Source organism: Branchiostoma belcheri, unplaced genomic scaffold (assembly GCF_001625305.1).
Source record: "Branchiostoma belcheri isolate BF01 breed outbred unplaced genomic scaffold, Haploidv18h27 scaffold53, whole genome shotgun sequence".
NCBI lineage: Eukaryota > Metazoa > Chordata > Leptocardii > Amphioxiformes > Branchiostomatidae > Branchiostoma > Branchiostoma belcheri.
This window is the reverse complement of record NW_017804165.1, coordinates 1659093-1682875: the sequence shown is the minus strand read 5'-3', so window position 1 is coordinate 1682875 and position 23783 is coordinate 1659093. Positions and strand designations below refer to the sequence as shown.

General features: G+C 42.9%; 2 protein-coding genes across 4 annotated transcripts; one reads left to right on the top strand and one right to left on the bottom strand.

Annotated features, from left to right (window-relative positions):
• Positions 1-1038: 1038 nt before the first annotated feature.
• LOC109480940 (coiled-coil and C2 domain-containing protein 1-like) lies at positions 1039-22931 on the bottom strand. Of its 3 annotated transcripts, XM_019783364.1 has the most exons (26): positions 22777-22931; positions 17927-18053; positions 16748-16848; positions 16455-16532; positions 15953-16069; positions 15452-15755; positions 15039-15163; positions 14715-14799; positions 14242-14480; positions 13697-13881; positions 9974-10098; positions 9708-9823; positions 9472-9528; positions 8859-9052; positions 8281-8397; positions 7816-7948; positions 7579-7630; positions 7269-7368; positions 6839-6929; positions 6386-6517; positions 4726-4772; positions 2575-2632; positions 2153-2279; positions 1616-1692; positions 1367-1414; positions 1039-1256 (listed from the first exon to the last, which is right to left on the bottom strand). In XM_019783364.1, exons 1-26 carry the CDS (start codon positions 22834-22836, stop codon positions 1218-1220), a joined length of 2934 nt encoding a protein of 977 aa, XP_019638923.1. In that variant the 5' UTR covers positions 22837-22931; the 3' UTR covers positions 1039-1217. The 3 variants fall into 3 exon arrangements, with proteins under 3 accessions (XP_019638923.1, XP_019638924.1, XP_019638925.1); XM_019783365.1 differs by lacking the exons at positions 1039-1256; positions 1367-1414; positions 1616-1692; positions 2153-2279; positions 2575-2632 and adding an exon at positions 3499-4164; XM_019783366.1 differs by lacking the exons at positions 1039-1256; positions 1367-1414; positions 1616-1692; positions 2153-2279; positions 2575-2632 and adding an exon at positions 3499-4134.
• Positions 18352-19750, top strand: LOC109480969. Its single transcript, XM_019783435.1, has one exon. The coding sequence runs from the start codon at positions 18564-18566 to the stop codon at positions 19737-19739; it is 1176 nt and encodes a 391-aa protein (XP_019638994.1). The 5' UTR covers positions 18352-18563; the 3' UTR covers positions 19740-19750.
• Positions 22932-23783: the final 852 nt, after the last annotated feature.

Sequence of the window (23783 nt, the reverse complement as noted above, 5' to 3'; positions counted from 1 at the left end):
GCATCAATTAAGACATCCATGAATGATGTATAGTGCAGTGCCTCTGCTGCACAGGACAAGAGAGCAAAAACAAAAGCTAGTCATGAAGTCTTCAGCACCACAGATGCCATATATCATACTTTATTGTATCAATGGTAAAGGTAAGCTTGCTCAATATCCTGCACTTAATATTCAGTTCAGCTCTTGACAAGTTCATGTTTTTCATACAAAGAAACAGACTTTTCAGTAATAAACTACATTTCTTTACACTCAATAAGCTGTTTCCTACTTTTTTAGATGCATTTTATATAACCATAGCCACATTTAATTGAAAAGAAATTGGACACAACATGATGTTTTTTTACATAAATGCTACTACAGTAATAACTATTGTTTTTTACACTAAGCAACACTGCTAAATGAATTTTAGATGACAATTACTACCATCCTCAACAAGCAACACCCAAAAAAAACCTCATAGACTGGCCTTCTACCTATGTTGCTATCAGTTACGTCGCATACTGATGATGTAGACCCTGTCAAACAATAGTATAAAAGCCTGGAAACATTCTTAATTTCATAGTTCCTGTTACCTTATGAACCTGTTCTGTGTTTTTGGCCCTCATTTTGTGGCTTATATATTTTTGGGCTTTTCTGAAGAACAGCTAAGGTTGACAGGGCTATACAGTTTACATGTAGGTAAGATGCTGGGTGTAAAGTTAATACAATGTCACACTGGGAGGTACCAAAGGTTTTGTGTACATCATCTATCCCTAACCTTAAGCATTTTATGAGTGTCAACCACATTTGTAATGTTGACCACTTATAAACTCAATGTGGTACAAACATTCCTCACCCAACAGATTTTGCCCCATGACTGGAGACCCTATCAGGATCTGGATGCAGAGCAATGATTTATTTCAACAACACCTTATCAATTGGTAGTGGCCAGCTCTGCAGAAAAACCTTTAACTTGTATTCCCCATAGTCATGTACTATTCTAGAGACATTATTTCCCTCTCTACATAAAACATAATGCTATCCAAAGTTTGCAGTTGAAAGCCATACATGTACTTGTATCTCAAATGCAGCAAAATCTTTTGATATCATACTCAAAATAAGCTTAAAAACATTGTTTCCTTCCTATACATATCAAGTTCATGTAGATTTAATCCATGATATAAGTTATCCTTGTTAAGGAGATACATGTACATGTAAGGTGTGTAGATTGGTGATGTTCACTTTGTGTGGACAGCAGCAGCTTTGAATTTCATCAGCTGGAAAAAAAGATCCCAACATTGTAACATCTTTTACAAATGAAATATGGTTTTCAAGAGATAAATTACAGTTTTTGCAGATTTAGGAAAAACACTTGAAGGGCACTCACCTCATTCTCCACAACTTTTTTCTTACTCAAGGCCTGGTGTGCTCTATCCTGTAAAATGCAAAAACCATGCATTAAAATCCTGGTATGAAGTTAAAGCTTAGGTCAAAACTCAATGAACATCCAGTTTCAGACACTGCTTGAGAGACAATGAAAATATTTCGCCTGTAGTTGGAAGTTTAGGGCAGAGTGTAACTAAATGCTAGCTTTGAAGGGAATCAGATTAAAACAATGAAGGCTGCTGGAACCTACCTTTTTGCCTTGCTTTGTCCACTGCACAGCCTCTGCATGGTAGCTGGTCAGACTGGCTTCCAGCTGCCTGATGTAGGCTGTAAGATGCATATATACAAAGGAATAAATTTCTGTACAGCAATACCATTGCTGAATTCTAATATATACAGCATGGGGGTTAGGTGTGGTCAACCTCATAAAATATGACTGTCAAGTCGGTAGCAAAGGAATGAATAGTCAAATGTGAATATTTTGGCGAAAGACAACATCACCTAATTAGCTGCCGACCTCTGACCTCGCGTGACCCAGAGGTCATCTTTGAGATCAGAGCCGATGGCACTGACAGCACGGCTCCGTAAAACTGCCGGTAACTGTAACTCTACAACCCTTAAAAGTTTCTGCAACGCTTGGAATTTTCTCCCTACGCCATGTAAAATATGACTGTACATGGGGGAACAAAGCTGATACTTTGTGCACTGGTAGGGCATGTTAACTTCAAAGTGAGCTTCCTCAGGCTTTAAAACTACACTACAACACTATAGAGTGGGCTGGGTGTACCTTTCTTCACAGAAGGCCCTCCTGTTGCCAGCTGGTTCTGTACATGTATTATCTGCTGTCCCATCTCCTGGTACACCTGGATGCTCCTCTCTGGAACCAACCTGCCCTTGGACTTCACTGCTTGGATCTGGGACACAATATCAACAATCTCACATTCTCATGAATTCAATACAGATGGATGTGTTTCAAAGCAGCAAAGAAATGACGGGTAGCTGAAGATGGTGGATGCCTTGTGAAAGCTTCTCTCTCTACGCTTTACAGAACTAAAGTCATGCGTAACAGTTTAATCCTTTAAGTTAGTTTTGATAATACTCTGCCTATCTATAAATATATCCGACTGACCAACTATGCAGCCAACAATAAAAGCCATTGTACCACAATTGAAAACAGTGAAAAGTTAACACATTAAAGAATTGACTCACCTGTCTCTCCAGGAGTTTCTGTTCAAACTTCAGGACCTCCAGACTGGGCAGGTTGGGACTGAAAGAGACAAATTCATGGTACAGAAAATGGCATAGTGGCATAATACTAGTATCTCATTGGTGGTATATGAGTACATTGTACTACTATTATCACTGGTAGGAGCTTGGAGGATGTTTTGTGATGTTTTACAAAATTACTTAATTACTTAAAGGCAGAATTGAAGGTACATGCATCATTACTCATCTAACAACATTTCTTCCTCATGATTCCATTGAAACAACTGAAGCACATGTTTGTCAGTATCAGTATTGCACAACACAGGATAAGGCCACCCCAATTTAATTTCTTGGTTAACGGATTCGCCGCTTCATTTTTTTCTGATTTGTAAATAAAAATAAAAATTCAGAATCAACTGCAAAATGCTCATATTTTAACCTGAACAGTTGAAAACAGTCCTTTTCTTACTACTTGTTATAGTCATTCCATCTTTCAATGCAGTAGTATCATTAAAAGTTCAAAATTCATTGTTTAAATTTTGAACCAGCCTGGTGTGTTGACTTCGTGGCTCCTATCGTACCATTTTGGGCCATAATAGGATCCTATGCCTGTTTTTATTTTTATTTTTTTTCCGCCCGCCCGCTCCATTATTTTTCTAGAAAAATCCGTTAACCAAGAAATTAAATTGGTGTGGCCTAAAGAAGAATAAGACAGAAATATAATCTCTGCAATTTTATTTTTTAACATTCAAAAGTTTGCAATCTCATCATGTCACTCCAATCATGGCTTCACAATGATTTTCACATTCTCATCAAAGGTAAGATATTACATGTATGAATGCTAGTTTGGCCATGTTGGTTAAGCTTTGTGGCTTTGGTTACTAGTATAATTCATTTCTCGTTGATAATCTTTTTAATATAGCGAGGCACTTGAATGAAATGGGATTGCACTTTATATGGACCAGTGTACTGGCAAACCACACACACAAAGAGCATATTCAGAGAACACGTCACTTTCTACATATGGGAGAAAATATCTACAGTCAAGTACTACATATACAAAATAAACAAAACAATAATATGAAATATTTCCAGTTCAATGACTAATACACATTCTGGGAAAGTTATACATTGAACAATACTTGTTGCAGAATATTAATAATTTCAGTCCCTGATGTTATACATGCATGGGGTAGTAACCATTAATATGTGTACATGCAATATATTTCCACATCAACATTATTCAGAGTTTTTACAAACATCTCTTAGCCTTATATCATTACTACTGCTAGTAAGATACAATGTACATTAGAATAAGACTATAGCAATGCATATTGTATCTGGTTTAGTACAAATCCCAAAACTGTTCTGCATCAATCTCATGCATTTTTCTTTTCAAATAATTTACAATCACAGATCACTGTAAAATATCTGCAAGGCAGTCTAACAACAGTACACACAATAGATAATCTGGTTAACTAATGTTGGGATGCAACAGAATCTTCACAGTTCTGCTGAGTGTCTGCTCCCCATCATACAACCGAGCACATCTTTGAGCGAACGCTGCAACAACAGATACACCTGCCTGGGTTCCTACACCAACATGGGCGGTGGGAGGGAGGGTGCAGACAGAACAGAGAAGGATATCACTGCATACAGGCTCAGTCTATTCTACTACAGCACAGACGGAGTGGCAGGACAGCCCAGAGTTAGTGCAAAATAAGTGCTGCACACAGTTAACCTACATGCGGAAGACCCATGTAGCAAGGGCTTTGCAACAGCTTCCTCCAAGTTATGTGGCAAGTTCTTACCCTAAACAAGTTATTAGAAGTACATTTGGGTATATGGCAGAGGAAAATTCAATGACTGGCTTTTGGTCCAGCTAATTTGTTCTTGAGGACCCAGATCAATCAATTGTCTAGAGACGTCCAGAACTGATGTCGGAACAAACAAGATGTTTTACTACGGTACTGTTAGGAAGCAGCACCTCAACTTACATGCATATGTTGTTGAGAAACAACATGGCAACCTCTTAAAACCAAAACTTGGAGGAAGCAGGCAGCTGAAGCTTACGTCCTATCATTGCTACACACATACATGTAGGACACAGCGAGGTCAGATGCACACTAAAACAACAGGTCTGACTGTGCTTACCCGCTCTGTCCTGAAGACTGGGGGGAGGTCGCAGCACCACCTCCATCCTGGAAGAAAAACATCCTGGTCATCTCTCACAGCCAGCATACAACTTAAGAAAGTTCTCAACGCTGTTTATGTTACTACATATGCATGTACATGTAGTATGTCATACAGCATTGTTTTCTGCATACCTCAATTTCAATGTTCAGCAACCATACAGGATGTAGATTATGACAGTGTTGCAATAGAACAACAAGCTATGGAAGTACCTATTGTCTGAAATTGCTTTACCCATGAATTTACTCACTCACTCACTCACTCACTCACTCACTCACTCACTCACGCATTCACTCACTCACTCACTCACACACTCACGCATTCACTCACTCACTCACTCACTCACTCACTCACTCACTCACTCACTCACTCACTCACTCTCACTCACTCACTCAGTCAGTCCTGAACACCACTAAAGATGTATAAAAACACAAGACAGTTGATGCAAGAGCATTTGTGGTGCAGTGGTACACCTTTACCCATATTCCACCATGTAATAATTGCTCATCTGGTAATGCTTATGTCAATGCCAATGTCAAGCAAGATACTAATTTCAAACAGATATTTGACAGTAAGAAAGAGACAGTATGAATGAGACAGAAAAGATGGGTTTGACAATGGCGATGGTCTTTGATTATGATAATCTTTAACCAGTAACATTTTTCTACTTGATCAGTGCAATTTTTATACCGTAAACAGTCTAATTTTATGTTTATCTGACACAGTTGTTTGGAGCGCACATTCTGAAAAACCCTTGTTCTAAATATGATATTTGGATACACACACATCTTTGGTTGTGTAAAGTAACACTATCATGAAAATCGGGAAAAAACAGGCACATGGTTCATTAGAACTCCATAGTTATGGAAGTATCAGTGTTAAAATCTACCACTTTGCATCAAAGACTAATTCTGTCAGCAACTCTTTTGCACTTCGTTTGTCTACTGCTCAAACAACTGTCAACAAATCTGCATACAGGATGATTGTAGTACATTAATGCTCAGTAACACTAAGTACATGTAATTTTTTTGCCAGCACCAGCATATGATACATGTTCTTGTCTAACACATGACTTCAGCAAATCACGCAGTATCCCGGTTCCTCAGGTTTGGGCTCTGCCTTCTGTGGACTGTCATGTTTTGGGACATACTGATGGGGAGAATGGAGAAAAGAGGGAGAAAAGAGGAATAAAGAGGAGGGTCATGATACTGGAAATGAGAGAGAGAAGGAAAAGGGGGAAAAGAGAACACATAACTTGATGTCACATTAATAACTTGCTATGAAACTGATGAGACAATTACACCATCTGGGACCTACATATAAGCTTAACATTATTTCAACATACGTACAGTTATTTGTGATTAATCAGATGGACCATGTAGAAGTCACATGTTTGTCTGCATGTTTGTCCAGTTGGATTTTTTTTACACTAGCATACCAAGTATTATATTTTCAGAAAGTATTCTGTTAGTTAATATCATTCCATGGAACAGAACAACACAAAGATTTATGGAATGTTAAGCAAATAAAGCAACACATTTCTTTTGTTAGGGTTTTAGTATTGTTAAATATTCTCAACTGAGACCACCTGTACAGAACTAAGACCAGAGGATTTTCTCACCTGTCGGTGTTTGACAGAGTCGATGACGAGCCACTTCTCCTGCACATGCTGCACCTGTTTCCCTGTCAGGGGTTCCCTCTGTCTCACCTTCACCTCCAGCTTCCCTCCACACGTCTTACGACCATCCTTCAGCTGTGATAGGAGAGAACAGGACATGATTGTTGGTCAGAAGTAAAAGAAGTACATTAAGTCGGCAGGAATTGACAAAAACCACATGGAAAAAGCCATGATAGATGTCATGATAGACAGAAAGATGTGAGCTCAAGTTTATGCAACTTTTATACCATACGGAGTTATAAGTTGAAAATTAGCTGACAATAACGAGGGTATCTGCAAGAAGTGATACTCAGATGCTGTAGCCCCTATAAAGAGAACATAAGAGACTACAATCACAACCATTCCTTTCTATCAGGTCTGTACATTTTGTTAAGTTTTAGAGAGACATATACTCACATCAATGATTTCATGAACCTCTGCCTTGTTCTCCAGATTTTCCAACTTCAGCTGTGCTTCTCCCATGGATTTGTCACTCCTCAGGAACCCCCTAAGGAGGATGGAAGAATTAAAGGCCACTAGTCAAACATCCAGTGTTCTGATGGTGACTGCCATTCTTTACAGAAACGTGTTATTAGCTTGAGTTCCACAAAATTATGTTGACACACAGTTCAGATCCAGTATACTTACTAAAACCACACAGTTTGTACAGTGGGTGAAGTGATTTCACATGGTGTAGCACTAGTACCAAGGACAGTAATCAATAAAAGATCTTGTCAAATTCTTTAAAGGACAGGAATTTCTGTCAATACAGAGAATGTTAAATAAAGGCATCAACTACGTACTACGTATACACACTGAGAGACACTGAAAACTCAGAACATCCCACCTTTCATAGAAGACCTCAAATTTGATGGCCTTTCTCTTGACAGTCCCCAGCCAGGACCTGGCCTTCCTGTCTATCCTGAACTTCTCTGTGTGCTTATACTCTGGAAACAATCATCAACAACAAGTCGTGATGATGTGCTACTACGTCATGTTAGAATTTGAAATAGAAAGACCTGAAGTGACCATGTGTGGTTTTATTAATACATTGTATAGTTGGCTCTATCATAGAAGTGTTGTCAACAGAAATTCCAAGGGATATTAGTCATAGTTGCAGTACACAAAAATGTATAAAAGTGTAAACTAAAGGATACCTGGATTGGCATCTCCCTTAAACGTAGATGTAGAGCTCTCTTGAGGTTTATCCTGTTGAAAAAAAAGAATGTCCACTCAACAAAAACTTTATGCTACAAAAATTTTCAATTGATACTGTATTTTACCATATCCTCCTAGTAGAGTCCTAGTACCACAATTCAGAAACAATTGGCTCTACTTAGAATTTCATCCTTATGAAAAATGAATGTTTCTTTTTCTCAGAGAAATTTACTCACATGGGGGTAAGGCAACTCAAACTTGACGTATGTGTACAGGTCCTTGGGTTCAGAGATTCCTGATGGCAGGGGGTAGGCCACACCCCTGAGGACGGACACCTCAAGGTCACTGTCAAGCAGCTCCGTGTTAATCCTGAGATAACAATCGTGGTGTTAATGGAGACCAAATGATAACAACATGCTAATGTAATACAACGACAACTGCCTTGTGTAGTATGAGGCAATGTACAAAGATTGACTATAGCATAGTGTCACAAATCTGAAGGACAAGAAGGATAGCAGCACATGTGTGCAACTTCAGGTCTCAAAGACTGAAGCAATTATAATTCATATTGCAAAATTCATACAAAGAATCAATGGTTTGTGTTGTCGTCATCAATATGACATACATCAAGACTGCCTGAATACCTCTCAAGCATGAACTATTGGTAGGTTACCTCTACTTGAGATATAAAAGCTGCTTACTTGACAAGTCTGAAGGTCCTAGTCTCGTAGTGGAACCTGGGCGGGGGGTCGCCGTGGTTGTGAGCGTTCTTCACAGTGTCCAGGTCCTGTCTGGACGCCTGGCCCATCCTCTCCAGTCTGGAGGAAAAATGGGCATTTAATGATGCTGTCACCTAAAGTTGGCTCCATCTGCACCTGAAGTCTGTATCTTTGCCTACCTGCCTACATGCACAGGCCAGGTACTGCCCCCTTTAAGTATTCAAAAACAGAACAATCTTAATGGTCCTATTTTTCAAAAGTAAGGAAACCTGGGAATGACATTTGATTATGAATACGAGGCATTCCACATCCATTCACATTTAATTCTACATATATTTCGTAATCCCCTCTAAGGGAGGGAAATGTACAGTATGCCTATAATTTGAGCACAACACATGGCAGGAAAAATTACAATGAATTTGAAGTACAAGGTCTAAATCTGTATCTATTTGTCTTCCAGAAACAATGTGTAGTCTGACTACTGCCCAGAACAGATTATAGCTCTGATAATTTGACTTCAGTCTTCAAAGCAAGTGATCAGCAGTCAGCGAGTGCCTTACTTGGTGGCCTCCTGTAGATCTCCCAGGTGGGTGTACTGCTCTGAGCTGGTCTTGCAGGTCTCGATCTGTTTCTTCAGGGTGTGCGCAAGTCGGGCATACATCTCCTCAGAGTCTCCGATCTTAGACGGGTCCGCTTCTTCTGCTGAATCCAGGAACTCATCAGTATCCAGAGGTTCAGAGGGCAGGGATGGGATCTACAGGGACAGGAATACAATTAATAATGGATACTTGGAACATGATCAAAAGGCATTGCTAAAAGTATTAATAATTGCATTATTCATATATATTCAAGAGGTTTAGGCATTCAAGCCCTGGCTGGGTTATACCAAGGGTTTTAATGATGGACATACTGCAAACTCTGCTTAGCACTACCAGTGCTACCGTAAGTCTTGTACAACTGTGCCAAAGGCAAGTCCCTGATACTCCAAAAGATTTGGGAGGGGTTTTAACTTTACATGTATCTAGAAAGAATTACAGAGGTGTGGTCCAAATTCTCCAGATGGGGCAGTCATAAAAGCCACAAGATTGGGAATCTAAAATGTCCTTCCGTGCTGTCACCACAGTAAAATGTAGGGGTTCAGTATGACAGATTCCTACAGTGTGCATTTCTTACCTTAGTCAAGTCAACAGGAAGCCCACTCTGAGCAGCTTCAATCATGGGATCAAAGCCCTGTGAAAGGAAAAGAAAAAAATAACTTGAGCAAATTAAGACAATCTTCTTTTCAATGGATAGGGAATTCTAAAAGTTGTCCTTCCATACCTCACTTGAATATAATCAACATGATATCAATGGTCATACAAACCTCTTTCTCTCATAAATACAAAACAATCCAATCAAGAGATTTTCACCTTGGCTTGTCTTAACAACATTTTGGCATGCTCCATGTCTCCCTCAGTCTTGGCTCTCAGGGCTGCCATCTTGAACTGTTTCTGTTTTTCCTGGAGAAACTCTAACTGTTGTTGAGCTGAAGTAGAAAAATCCAGGACATTTTTTTCATTGCATTGAAAGTTTAAAATGTTTTGAATCATCAACTCAAAGCTGGTACTGTATTTGCAATGTCACTATCCTTTAATAAGCCCTCAAACATTGTTTACATTAAGCAATCCCAGCTTACCTCTAGACTTTACCCCACTAGGTGATTTCTTTACAGGTTGTTTAGGTGCAGGCTGTGGTGACTTTGATCTTGACCTCCCAGGGGGCTGTGGTGACTTTGACCTTGACCTTTGACCTGCAGCACCACTGAAAATATGATATTTGTGTCAAAATTATTACTGTATCTTTCCTTAGAAATGAACCAACATCACAGTGATGTACACAGTGACTGTCAGGATTAAACAAAATTTGTAAACAAAGTTGGTACATGACAAATTAATGTTATTTGTGATATTCAATCATACCTAATGGTTTTGAGTCTGTGAAAAATAAAGTAGCAACAATGGGAATGAGAATATAACCTGTAATGTTCACCTGAGTACATAATAGTCTAGTAGTGTCAGTCAGGACTGTATTCCAAAGCCTTGCTGCAACCACTTACTACCCAGGGTCTTATACAGAAAGAGAAGCTGTAAAATGCTGCACAGTTGGGAGGAAGTGTTGTGCATACACAGCCAAGCTCACACTGCAGTTGGTAGGCATAATTTCATGAAACAAAAGCATCATAAAGATGTAAAAAGCATTAGATAGCTAGCTGACAACCAGTGACCAAGTATAACAATGTAGCCACACTGTTATATTGTACAGGACCATGTCTGGTGTTCTGACATCTCTGTTCCACACCTGTCATCGGGAGGACTGCCACGTGGCACAGGTTCAGGACTAATGCCAGGCAAGGTTAGGACCTCGTCACTGTCCCCTCCTAACTCTAGATCAGCACTGCAAATACATGGACCATGTGTGAAAGTGCACAATTTCACATGTGCAGTTACTCACACATTGTAGAAACCATGGGCAGACAAGCAAAAGTGTATACAGTATCACAAAAAGTAGCCATAAGAGAAAAAGAGCAGGACCAAAACAGAAAATCAGCAGACTATTCTGAGGGGAAAGACTTTACCACACAGGCTTGTCAGATGGGGCACTTTCATTGCCTCTATTTCCTCCATCCTGTACTGAAACACTATCAACACAGTATTGAGAATTAAGCAGAAGAATACTACCGTATCTGAATAGCCACAAATACAGACACAAGCAAAACACTTGTGAATGACAATTTGAGAAAAGCAGAATGGACCAGATGCTGGAGAGGGAGATTACCCTGGTTGGCCGGGTGCTTGACCCCCAATGGTATCTCCATTAAAGGCTGGTGGGATTGCTTCATCCATTATCTTGCTATATTCTGGAGATAGAGCTGACTGCTTCACATCTGCTTCAAATGTGACTTTCTTAGGAGTTGTTGGAGTCTTTCTCTTCTCAGTGTCCTCTGTTAGTGGAACCACTTCAGTTTTAAAAGTTCCATGCTCTTCATGTGAGGTAGGACTCACCACAGCAACAGGTTTTTGTTCTACTCCATAAAATGGCTCCTCATTTGCATTTACATCACCAGCTACTGCTTCTTTCACCTCAGTACCAGAGACTGGTGTTTCTTTAATATCTGTTATAGGTGTCTTTACAAAAACAGGTGTCTCCTTTACCTCACTTGTGTGTGCCTTTTTGATCACAGGGACAGGAATTTTAGTAACAGGTGCCTCTTTCACTTCAGGGGCAGAAGTCTCTTTTCTCTTAATTACAGGTGTCTCATTCACAGGTGCTTTCTTCAGCACAGGCACAGGTATCTTAGTGACAGGTGCCTCTTTTACTTTGGTGACAGGTACCTTAGCTGCCTCAGTGCCTGGTGTCTCCTTAGCTACAGTTTCAGGTAACTTTTTAATCTCAGTGACTGGAGTCTCCTTTATCTCTGCAAGAGGTGCCCCTTTTAACACAGGTGCCTCCATGGTCACAGGTGTCTCCACCTTAGGGACAGCAATCTCTTTAGGCTCAGCCAGAGCCTTAGCCAAAGGCATCTTATCAAGAGCAGGTGTCTCACTTGCTGGTGTCCCTTTTATTTCTGTGACAGGTATTTCTCTGACGTTGGTCACAGGTGTCTCTTTAGCTGGCATCTCTACCAGGGCAATGTCTTTTGTCTCAGGGACAGGTAGGTCTTTTGACTCAGGGACAAGTGCTTCTAAAACAAGTGCATCAGGAACAGGTATCCCTTTTACCTCAGGGACAGGTAAGTCATTTGCTCCAGGAACAGGTGCTTTACGAACAGGTGCTTCAGGGACAGGTGCTTCAGGAACAGGTATCCCTTTTGCCCCAGGAACAGGTGCTTCAGGAACAGGTGCTTCAGGGACAGGTGCTGCAAGAACAGGTGCTGCAGGAACAAGTACCCCTTTTGCCTCTGGAACAGGGAAGTTTTTTGCTCCAGGAACAGGTGCTTTATGAACAAGTGCTTCAGGAACAGGTGCTTTAGGGACAGGCATGTCTTTTGCTTCAGGAACAGGTAGGTCCTTTGTCTCAGGGACAGGTGCCCCAGGAACAGGTGCTTCAGGAGCAGGTGCTTCAAGGACAGATGGGTATTTTTTCTCAGGGACAGTTGCTTCAGGGACAGGTACTTCAATAACAGGTGCTTCAGGATTAGGTGCTTCAGGAACAGATATCCCTTTTGCCTCAGGAACAGGTAAGTCTTTTGCTTCAGGAACAAGTGCTTCAGGGACAGGTGCTCCAGGAACAGGTGCTTCAGGAACAGGTGCTTCAGGTAGGTCTTTTGTCTCAGGAATAGGTGCTTCAGGGACAGGTGCTTCAAGGACAGGTGCTTTAGGAACATGTGCTTCAGGAACAGGTGCTTCAGGAACAGGTGCTTCAGGAACAGGTAGGTCTTTTGCTTCAGGCAGAGGTACCTGTTTTGTCTCAGTAGCAGGTGCTTCGGGGACAGGTGCTTTAGGAACCGTTATCCCTTTTACCTCAGGGACAGATACCTCTTTTGCCTCAGGAACAGGTGCTTCAGGGACAGGTAAGTCTTTGGCTTCAGGGAAAAGTTTCTCTTTTACCTCAGCCAAAGGTGCCTCTTCTAAGTCAGGGGCAAGTGCCTCTTTGACTTCAGTGACAAGTGTCTCTTTGACTTCAGTGATAGGTACTGGATTAACCCCAGGGACAGGTGCCACTTTTGTTTCAGTACTGAGTGTATCTCTTGCCTTCTCAGCTGCTTTCCCCTCTATCTCAGTGACAATATTCTGTTTTATCCCAGGTACAGGTGTCTCCTTATTAATGCCTTCAGCACAAGGTGCCTCACTCATGGAAGAACCAGTTTTCACTTCAGAGGCAGGTGATGGCACAAAGTCATTTGTTGAAACCTGTACAGCTTTTGATGAAACTTTCTTGTCCCCCTTTTGCACGTCATTCAGCTCAGCCCCAGGGAAGGCTTCCTCAGGTATAACTGCAAGCTTCTCTTCTGCATCACTACCCTTGGTCTCCATCCCATCATTTTCTTTCATATCACACACATCAAGCCTAACAGTTCCAACAAAGAACTTTTTAAGAACAGTCACTAAATTCCATAACAACATATCATAACAACTAGGGAATTCCTTGTTAAAAGTATCAAAAAGTAACCTGAAAAATACAATCTCAGACAGCATGGGGAACTGTGAAAGAGTGACAGAAAGAATATGAGACAAGTGATGTTCTGCCATTCAACACCTGGGACTCGAACAAGCATCTCACAACACTCAGCTATGTTAGCAGTAAGAACTTTCCCCTGCTACTTGATCCAGAAAATCTGCTACCAACCCAAGCTGCTTCTTATGGCAATGCCGTGTCACAGCCTGTATATGTAAGGAAGACAGGGAGACTCCCAACTCACCTTGGCTGAGCTGCAGGCTGAGCTGGTTGAGAAGGTGGTACAACAGAGATGCCGGGTACGCCTGGCCCTTCATCGTCCTGTGCAGCCCCCACCCCCGGGATGGGAGGGTAGCCAGGTGGGCAGGGCAGCTCTGTGAAGTCCACTGGCTTCCCTGACTTGTGATTCTTTATAGCATCCTGATATTGCTGTAAGTAAGACAAATAATGCTCTTAAGTTCCATAAGATGGAAAGTCTTAAAAGTGATCTCCAATTCCTGTTTGAATGAAGTAATGAAAATGTATAATTCATCATCTGCAATTTTGTAACAAGTACTTGTAACAAATCATGACCAGGTTTTATAACCTCACCATCTTCTCTGAACTACATACAAGGGCCACAAAACTGATAACTGATTGTTTGTCTACTTCTGTCTTACCTTCTTCAACTTCATAAAGCGTGAGCTCGGTTCGAGCGAGAGCTCGTCCAAAGTAAAGTGAAAGTAACATCATAGAGATTGACTGACTGACAACAAATGTTTTAACTTCTTGAAAAAGCTGTCAGCCTACTTTAGTTATTCTGCCCATCCTCCGTGCCTTGCTGCCGTTCCCCTCTGCCTTGGCCTGGTCACTAGCACTCTTGTACTTCTCCATTCTCTGCTCCAGGGCCTCCAGCACAGATTTAGGGGGAGGGGGGACTCCTGTAGAAGCTGCAGGAGCTTCCTGGGTTTTAGGGGGAGCAGCTGCTGGTGGGGGTGCAGAAGCCTGCTGCGTCGAGCTTGGCTGTCTGGAGGCCTGTGCCATCACCTCTGAAATGGACACACCAAAGGCATACATGTACAGTCAAAGAACGATCACATGGCAATAAGGCAATAAACCTACCTAACAAGACCAAAATAAAATTCAGCAAGGGCATAATACTGGTGCCTGAACACGTCTGGTTGGCTACCAAACTTATTGACTACAGAAGTTAAGTCTATTATATAGTAAAAGGTGTTAAGCTTATGAAAAACTTGTATTAGTTCTGTCTACATCGTGCATACCTTGAAGTGAGGGTGGAGGAGGCGGCATATTGGCCAGGTCCACAGGCTGCCCACTCTCTATTGCACTGATCACTGCATCAAATTGCTGAAATATGAAGGGAACAATGTCTTACGCTGGTCTTTGCAGTATATCTGATGAACAATTGGAGATCTATAAACCTTTCTTTTTTCACCTATCAGAATAGTCTCATTGCAGACAATAATCCCAATTAAGATCGAATTCTGTCTATCTGTCAAAATTATCATATTCAACTCCTAGAATGGAATGTTTGCAAATACATACTACTAGGCTTTTGATATACTCCATCAAAAGGCTTAACACACCTTTGAAGTCTTGAAGTATTTGAGCGTGGCCTGTTTGTCCCCTGCTTTCTTGGCTGTCTGAGCGGCTAACTTGTACTGGTCTCTTCTGGTTCTGATAAAAGCAAGTTTCTTCTTGTCTTCTGAATCTGTCAAAGGGAAATCTATTCATTAACATTTTATATGTGTGTAGCATTATTATATTTATGTGAAGTGACTATAATAACATTGTTGCGTGGTACTTCTTAACACAATGATATTGTATCAGTTCATCAACGAAACAATTAGCTATAGGTTCCATACTTGTTGCTCTTTTTCTTTACTGCTTAGCAAGTAAAAATGAATACTAGTATACACGTACTAAAAGGATGCTCCCTCAGAGAATATTCTGGATATAGCATTGTAAAGATGATTCTGTTTGAAGCTTGAAAACGTACCTGTTTCCATAGGAACAGGTTCCTGTGGTGTTGCTTCTGCTACCTGCGGCTTTACTGGAGATACTGTCGGTTGCATGGGTGTTACTGTTGGTTGCATGGGTGCTACTGTTGGTTGTAAAGGTGTCACTGTTGGCTGTATGGGTGCTACTTTTGGTTGAATTGGTACAGCTGTGGGCTGTACTGGAGGTGGCTGGGCAGGTTCAGGTTGGGAGGGAGGGGCCCCTGCTACAGCTACAGGAGGAGGGATGTCATCCTCAGCCACAGGCTTCCCTGCTCTCGCCGACTTCAGCTGACCTTCTATGGTCTGGAGTAGGGAGATGACAAAGTTCAACATAATAGGGCTCTGTTGATATATGCCTGAATGCATGAAAGCTCACCTCATCTTGTAACACTGTACCAGTATTGCAAAATAAGCAACTTGATAATACATCATTACAGTCAACAGCACTGATTGAGTAAAAACAAAGCAAGAAGATCCTAAAATGCTAGGAAAACCCTTACCTTGAGTCCCCTGTCAAATCTTCTGACCTTTGACCCTTCACCTTTGGCCTGTGCACTTGCCTTGGCAGCTGCATACATCTGTCTCCTCTCCTCCAGAAGTGCCTGCAGTCCAGATGACTAACGAACATGGAAACAGCTTCATTTAGACATTACACACTCACTAACGCACATGGAAGCAGCTTCATTTAGACATTACACACTCACTAACATTACCATCTGTCCTGTGACTACAGGGAGGGGGATCTAATGTTTGTTTTGTAGGAGGTCACGTCTCAACTATATGGGAACTATGTCCATAGTACAAATGTAGGTTCTGGCCACACTTCAAAAGTCTTTGCTATTCTGTGTTTAGTTCTTAACCTCTCACAAAAAGAGTTGATAGTGATGTTATAAAACTACATGATTCAAAAACTCTTCCGGATTATTTGAGATGAACTTGCATTTATTATAATTTCCCTTACTACTAGTATACTGTGTTGCTCTTTTCAAAATGTGACATTACCTGTCCACCTCTTGGAGGTTGAGGGGAGGGCTGAGGTTGTGGTGTGTCTTCACCAGGTTCCAGGGCCTGCAGCTCTGCCTGTTTGAAGCAACATCAACACTTACTGACTTACAGCACATTAAAAAAAAAGGATCTTAACACTAACAGTTTTGTTTTAAATTTCAGTACTACACAGTATACTACGTGAAATATTCAAATTTGACGGGAAAGTTCTCTTCAAGAAATCATTGACAGCAACAAAACTCCCCATAACACACATAGGTATAAAAATGCAATAATGCTGATTTACTTACTAGTAGGTCTGGGTCATTTTCATCTATATCATCATCATCATCACTGACATCCTTCATGCTCTCTGCTGCCATACGGTCAATAACAGACATGTCCACCGGTGCTGGGGAGAGAGAGAAGAGGAATTACTTACTTACACACAAAGAAAACAACAAATCTTTTGCATGGTCAAGTCTTAATTTGTGGTGGTTAACGTTGTCAAGCTGAAATAAATGACTTACTGTCCTCAGCAGGATCACTAGGGTTAGTGTCTTGTACAACTGGAACTGAAACAACTTCTGTCTGAGAACCATCCATGTCCCAGCTATCCAGTATAATACTTCAACTTGTGGAAGCTGTACCGTCCTGGGTGAAATCTCAGACCAAAACTGGCACTGTCTGGCTGCGGGCCTAGCCCGTCTCATTATCAGTACATAGTTAGAAAAACTTCACACAAAGGAGACATTTTGTCTGGTAGTGCTAGAATTTCGACAATGTCAAAAACTATGCTGCTGTCATCACAAACAATGAGTCCTTCACTTGACTAAAAGTATGTATTCTACACACTCCAATAATGCAGTGTAGAAATGTGTAGAAATAATGAATAAAAAAATCTGTATGATGTTCTTCCTTTTTTCGAACAACACAAACATCCCAACCCCAGCCCTGCCTTTCTTATTCTAACATACTTTGACTTAATGACCCTGGAGGCACCCAGGATAAATATTTAAGATTCAACTGTCAAGTTCAAATTCACTGCACGGTAAAGCAAAGGCATCTACTGTACAAACACTGTCATGTGAGTTGTTCAGCACATAATGTAATTGGAGCAAGTCTCACTAGTACATGTAGTTCTCTGTTGAATAGGCCTTGTTGATTAGCCTATATTTACACTTGGTAACCGTCAGGCAGGCTAACAGCCGGAGCACAAGTTAGTCAGGCTAGCTTCTGGTAGTGATGAAAATGATATCAGAATACTCTTTTCAGTTACTCTATTCAGAACATTTTTCTTGCCACTCTCAGAAGAATAATCATTTGGATGGGGTCTATACATGTAACGTTAGATGCTGTCAGGCCAATAAGGATTGGTGTCCAGAGTCATCTGTTTTACTTCTTAAAGCCCATATGTTCCACTTCAAACATTGTACATCAAATTGTGCAGCAAATTTGCAGTCTTTAAGAAAGGCTGATCTGATACCCACCTTTCCTTGGTTTAGCCCTGGTAGGTGCCGCCCCACCTCCCATCAGTGCTGCTAGTTCTGCCTCCAAGTCATCATCATCATCATCATCCATCCCTCCCATTCCTGGAGCCCTCCCAAGCATCCCCAACTGTCAACAGACATTTAATAAACTATTAACATCAGCAGCAGGTAATATCTTATTCCTTGCTTCTAGCTATCGTACAAATGATTGCACAAAGTTCATCAGTCATTGAATTATAAATGTAAGTTTTCCTATTACTGAACCTGGCTCTTTTGTGGGACACTTTATCATATGTCACAAATCTACCTTAGACCTTAGTTATGTTCAGATGGTGCTACCATATGATGGAATTGGCACGAAAACTCTCGCGAGACAACGAGTCTCCAACACGTGACCCCGAAGAGAGCTTGTCGGGACATGTACGGACAATCCTTCATTCTGCAGTTCGTCACGCAGCGCTGCAGTAACGTGGGTAATAGCGCTGACAGAGACGGACGTGTGCTGCAACTTCCCGCGCTTTTCGGAGACGCCTCCTCGGTTTAGACCACTCGGACTCTAGTTTTTATATTTTTTTCCTTCCCCTGGGTTTACCTTGGCCCCTCGGAACTCTCTCCGTCCCGAGTTTTACCCCCGACCATGTTTGGAGCCGGCAAGAGAAAGATTAAACTCCCCGCGCGATACGCCGCGTCTCCGGCGGAGGACGACCCTGAATGGCTTTCGACTCCAACAGACAACCTCGCGGAGCAGCTAGACAACGAAATTTTAGGCGTTTCCAGACGCATAGAGCAAATGAAGGTCGACATGGGCCTGGAAAACCGGACGGAATCCACGTCTACCCCCCTCCCCACGCACGGCGACGTCATCGGTCAGAGGTCGACCATCCCAGAAGCCCTTGCGCAAGATCCTCAAGATGGCCGCCACCAGCGCCTTTCAACAAGAGCTCCTAAGCCCATCGCCCCACCGGATGGCCACTATCCAACCTTGCGTGAGGTCCGGGCGTTTCACAAGGCGCATAACGACCCGTCCACTTTCACACAGCATTTCCCGAGGCAGACAGGCGGGATTCACGTCGCCGATACGATCCGAAGCTCTGACGGACGTCCCATGCAGTTCAACCTTCAACACGTCTCTGACGAGGACGCGCACCCGCCGGCCCAAGGTAAGAAGCTCAGTAGCGGTCTTTCGAGAAAAGCACATGACAGAGTAGTTCGAGAAGTGAACTGGCCGCATGAATTCGTCTTCTCTGCCAACACCACCATCACTCATGACTCGCTGACTTTAGATCAACTTGTGGCTGGCGAAATGGCCATCATCCTAAGTCCTCATACAAATCCCATGGAGAGTCAAAACAGGGGCCATATTTTGAAAGGGCTCATGCTCGACGTTCCCACCTATTCCTTTTCCGGTATTAAGAACTTCTACAAGATTCTGTTTATACACGTAGAGCACGGCCTGGTCATCATAGACAGCACTACTACCTTATCAGAAGTACACAAGTTGAAGGAGGAACATCTGCGACGACCTCCCTGCAACCACAACAGTATTGATGGACAAGCAGGACATGGTCATGCCACACCAGTTGAGAGAGCAGGGGGCTCTGGAAGCACGTATTGCTACAGATTCCAGGCCAACAATTGCGCCTTCTCTGCAGATCACATAGCTGCTTCTGGTACCCTTCACGTCCATGCCTGCAAGTTCTGTGCCAGACACAGACCTGGGGTTGATGCTGGACACCCTGCCAAGTTCTGTCCTTATAACCGGGACCGCGGCCGACAGGGCAACCACGCAGCTGCAAGGGACACTCTTGCCTGACTAGGCCCAGTCCAGACTTCAGAACTGATAAACCCGGCATCGACTTTGAATGGACATAGGACTACGCAGATGCCTTCGACAGCGGGCGTCGCCAGTCAATCCCCACTAGTGATGACTGCAAACGTCACACGCAGACCTAGCCCGTTGTTACAACTGACTGCCTCAGCAACAGACTCGTGTTCCTCAGATCATGATCCAAATCCCCCACCCTCTGAGATGGCGAACCCCCTTCAGCACCCACCCGCTCTGAAGCCTTTACCAGACAAAACGGCGAGCGCGTGCCTCCACCCACATGCCCTGAAGCCCTCACCAGCGAAGACGGCCGGCATGTACACCCACTCCCACGCTCCGAAGCCCTCACCCGCGAAGACGGCCGGAATGTACACCCACTCCCATGCTCCAGAGCCCTCACCAGCAAAGACGGTGGGCATGTACACCCACTGCCATGCTCCAGAGCCCTCACCAGCAAAGACGGCGAGCGTGCAGACCCACTTACGTGTTCCGAAGCCCTTACCTACGAAGACGGCGAACAGTGACCAGCCTTCTACACCTGAGCTTCCTGCCACACAGACACGGAGTGCAGCTGATCTAACCTCAATCGACCAGTTCCCGGTTTCGCTCAGCAGCAGGCTCAGACCAGGACGGACCCAGCTTCCTGCATCAGGTCGTCCACGCCTCAGCCCCCAGCTCTGAAGCCCTCACCAATTACGACGGCGAGCATTCCCTGCAGCCCCCAGCTCTGAAGCCCTCACCAAACACGACGGCGAGCATCTCTCTGCAGTCCCCAGCTCTGAAGCCCTCACCAAACACGACGGCGAGCATCCCTCTGCAGTCCCCAGCTCTGAAGCCCTCACCAAACACGACGGCGAGCATCTCTCTGCAGTCCCCAGCTCTGAAGCCCTCATCAAACACGACGGCGAGCATCTCTCTGCAGTACACAGCTCTGAAGCCCTCGCCAACTACGGTGGCGGGCTCTCCCAACCGTCACATGATGAGAGGAGCGGCTTCGATCGTCATCCTCCTCGTTTGTCTGTTGATCAGCACCTGCCGGAGTCGAAGGACATGTCACTTCGGGTCGCGGCTCACGCCGGAGAGCCGATGCGGAACGTTTGTAACTTCGGCCGTCAGTTGAACGACTACGTGACGGCTACGTGTACTCGCGGGGATGCGGTCCCTCATCCTGCAGCGTTCCTGACAACCCCCATCAGAGTCTTCTTGGCGCCTTCGGTCTGGCCTGACATCTTGGGTGTAACGCTGACACACCGACGCATGAATAAAGATGTCACCGCCAAGTACAACTCTGATCCTTTATTGAGTGAGACAATTATGTTCAGATGGTGCTACCATATGATGGAATTGGCACGAAAACTCTCGCGAGACAACGAGTCTCCAACACGTGACCCCGAAGAGAGCTTGTCGGGACATGTACGGACAATCCTTCATTCTGCAGTTCGTCACGCAGCGCTGCAGTACCACCGCCATCCCCACAACAGACTGTAGTTATTTCATGTTAGTTTCGTCACATTCACACATTGTGTGCACCTGTACCCTGCACCGTTAACTAGATGTAGCCTACCTAGAGTAGTGTCACTCCGTGTCAAGGTATTATCCTTAAATCCCGAGCTATGTGGCTGCGGCTAGATTATTTTAAAATTGCTCAGACAGCTGTCGCTTTAGTGATTTTACTATCACATCTACCGAAGCGAGTTCGAGAACAAATCTAGTCCTCTTTTATGCCACATTCTTGACGTTTTTAACCAACCTTTTTCTGTGAGCAATGGATTGTATTAGTGGCATCTTGACCTTGTTTATTTTAACTAGTTGTCTATCTTTTATTAATGCCATGACTAGTTTCTAGCCTACCAGATTTAACAATTACGAAGTACAATACTCAACTTGTCTTTTATTGAGTTTTAAATGTTTGTATCAAGTTGGGTAGTAGGCCCGAGTGCCTCAGTCATCCTCGTTAGCGTCAGAGTTTCCTCGGCGTAAATGCCGCTCACAGCCTCGTATGTATTGTATATATCTGTGAAGTTATATCTCAGGGCGGAGAACGAACCAACTAGTCTTGTCCACGACTTTATTGTTACTGTTCATTCACTGAGCACCCTATTTCACATATAGTTGTTCCACCCTTCCACTACCTTGTTGCTCGTTCTGCCTAGGAGCTAAATGGCACTAGGCCTGACATCTTGGGTGTAACGCTGACACACCGACGCATGAATAAAGATGTCACCGCCAAGTACAACTCTGATCCTTTATTGAGTGAGACAATTCATCCTGTGCCTGATGGCACATCGGACAGCAAGCTTCCACTTCCTTTTATCAATTAACGTTATATGATGACTTATATCCATAAATTTACAATTTGTAATTATTTAGGGGAGAATGATTATATAAATAGAAATTGCTCCTTTCAAATTAGCCTGATTAAATCGCTTTTGCCGGCCGCCCAACATCCAGCCGGCCCCCGGACTATGGCGGACTATGTAGGGAGCCCCCCGGAGCTTGGGTTACATAGGCTACTTTCAAATACATGTATTATACAAGTGTAAGATTATAATGTTAACGGTTAACGTTATATGACATGTTATCTCAAGACAGGACCATGCATTTTTTCAGGTCACAATTCCCTGGATATCGAACAGAGGTTATAGAAGTCTTCGTGAGATCCAATAACGTTGCAGTGTCAGAATACGGGTCAGATACAGCTATCATGTACAGATCACGCAGCAATGACTCACACACCCACAAGTAGCTTTACAAACACCTCATGATCATCGCAACGATACATGCATCTAGAGTATAGTAGATCGGACATTATGGACGCAAAAGCCTTCTGTCAGTGTTCTTCACCTAGAACCAAGGAGGTTAAAGAAACCCGCCTGGCTGAAACATTCAGATGTCGGTCGTAACCAGGAAGTGTTTGTCAAAAGAGACAGGAGTGACAAAACCAAACGACAGGTCACTTTCCTCGCTTTTACACAAGCTAGAAGGACGACAGGCAAAAATTGGTTTCATGTAGGGGAACACTTACATTGGCAGCAAATTCGCTGTCTTCACCTCGGGTCTTTTTCTTCTCTTTCCGTCCAAACATTGTGAAAGCTGGTAAGATACTGCGGTTTGCTTTGGTGTTGTTGGAATTATCCAACTATGCGGCAGCCATCTTTGTTTTCACCTCACAGTCATACTTTGGACGAGTCCACTGTAAGGGAAGTACGGGGGTGCGGGGTCATCGGAGGCAGTCAGAAAACGTTACGATTTTCACCCCAACATCTGCAAGCGAACAAGGGATTCGATAAAACCTTTCATTATATCATGCATGGTATGTGTGAAAAGTGATCTCCTACATTCAGTTCTCTAGTCCATCTTGTTATAGAGCGCTACCTGCCGTTTGAAGAATCTATGATCAGCTTGAAGATTAGGAATTCTACAACCTCTCTTATGATCTCTTAAATCCATCACTGATTGCAAAAAAACAAACAAACAAACAACAGCAGCAAATAGAGAAAATGTTTGGAAGAACCTTTGAAAAAACAAAGACATTGCTACATCACGTATATAACGTTAATGTCCTTTAGCCTGAATATCAGCCTTTTTAGCTTTTATTAAGATATTAAGAGATCATAAGAAAGTTAAAAAGGCTGTCAGTCAGGCTAAATGTCCTTCGAGCAAACAAGTGAAATTTTCTTTTAAAACTGGGGAAAGATTACAAAATTATTAATAGCAGACTAGACTGTGTACTAAGAGACCTATGTATATTGAACGATTTATTTTCAATTTCGGAGTTGACCAAAGCAAAAGTAAAGGAACTTGAGCCGAAACGCCTATAGTCTCATGGTTACTTGAACGTTTATAACTATAAACTCGAAGCAGATGTTGTGATCGGATAGAAGGTTGTAATGTGGGCGGCTGTCAGCATAGCCTGGGTTCCAGACCCATAGCACACTGGACACAAAGTTTCATAGTGAGCAAGTCTCAGAGACACCCCGGACAGGAAATGAAACAATCCCCTCCCAATATCTACTTGGAAATAAGTTACAA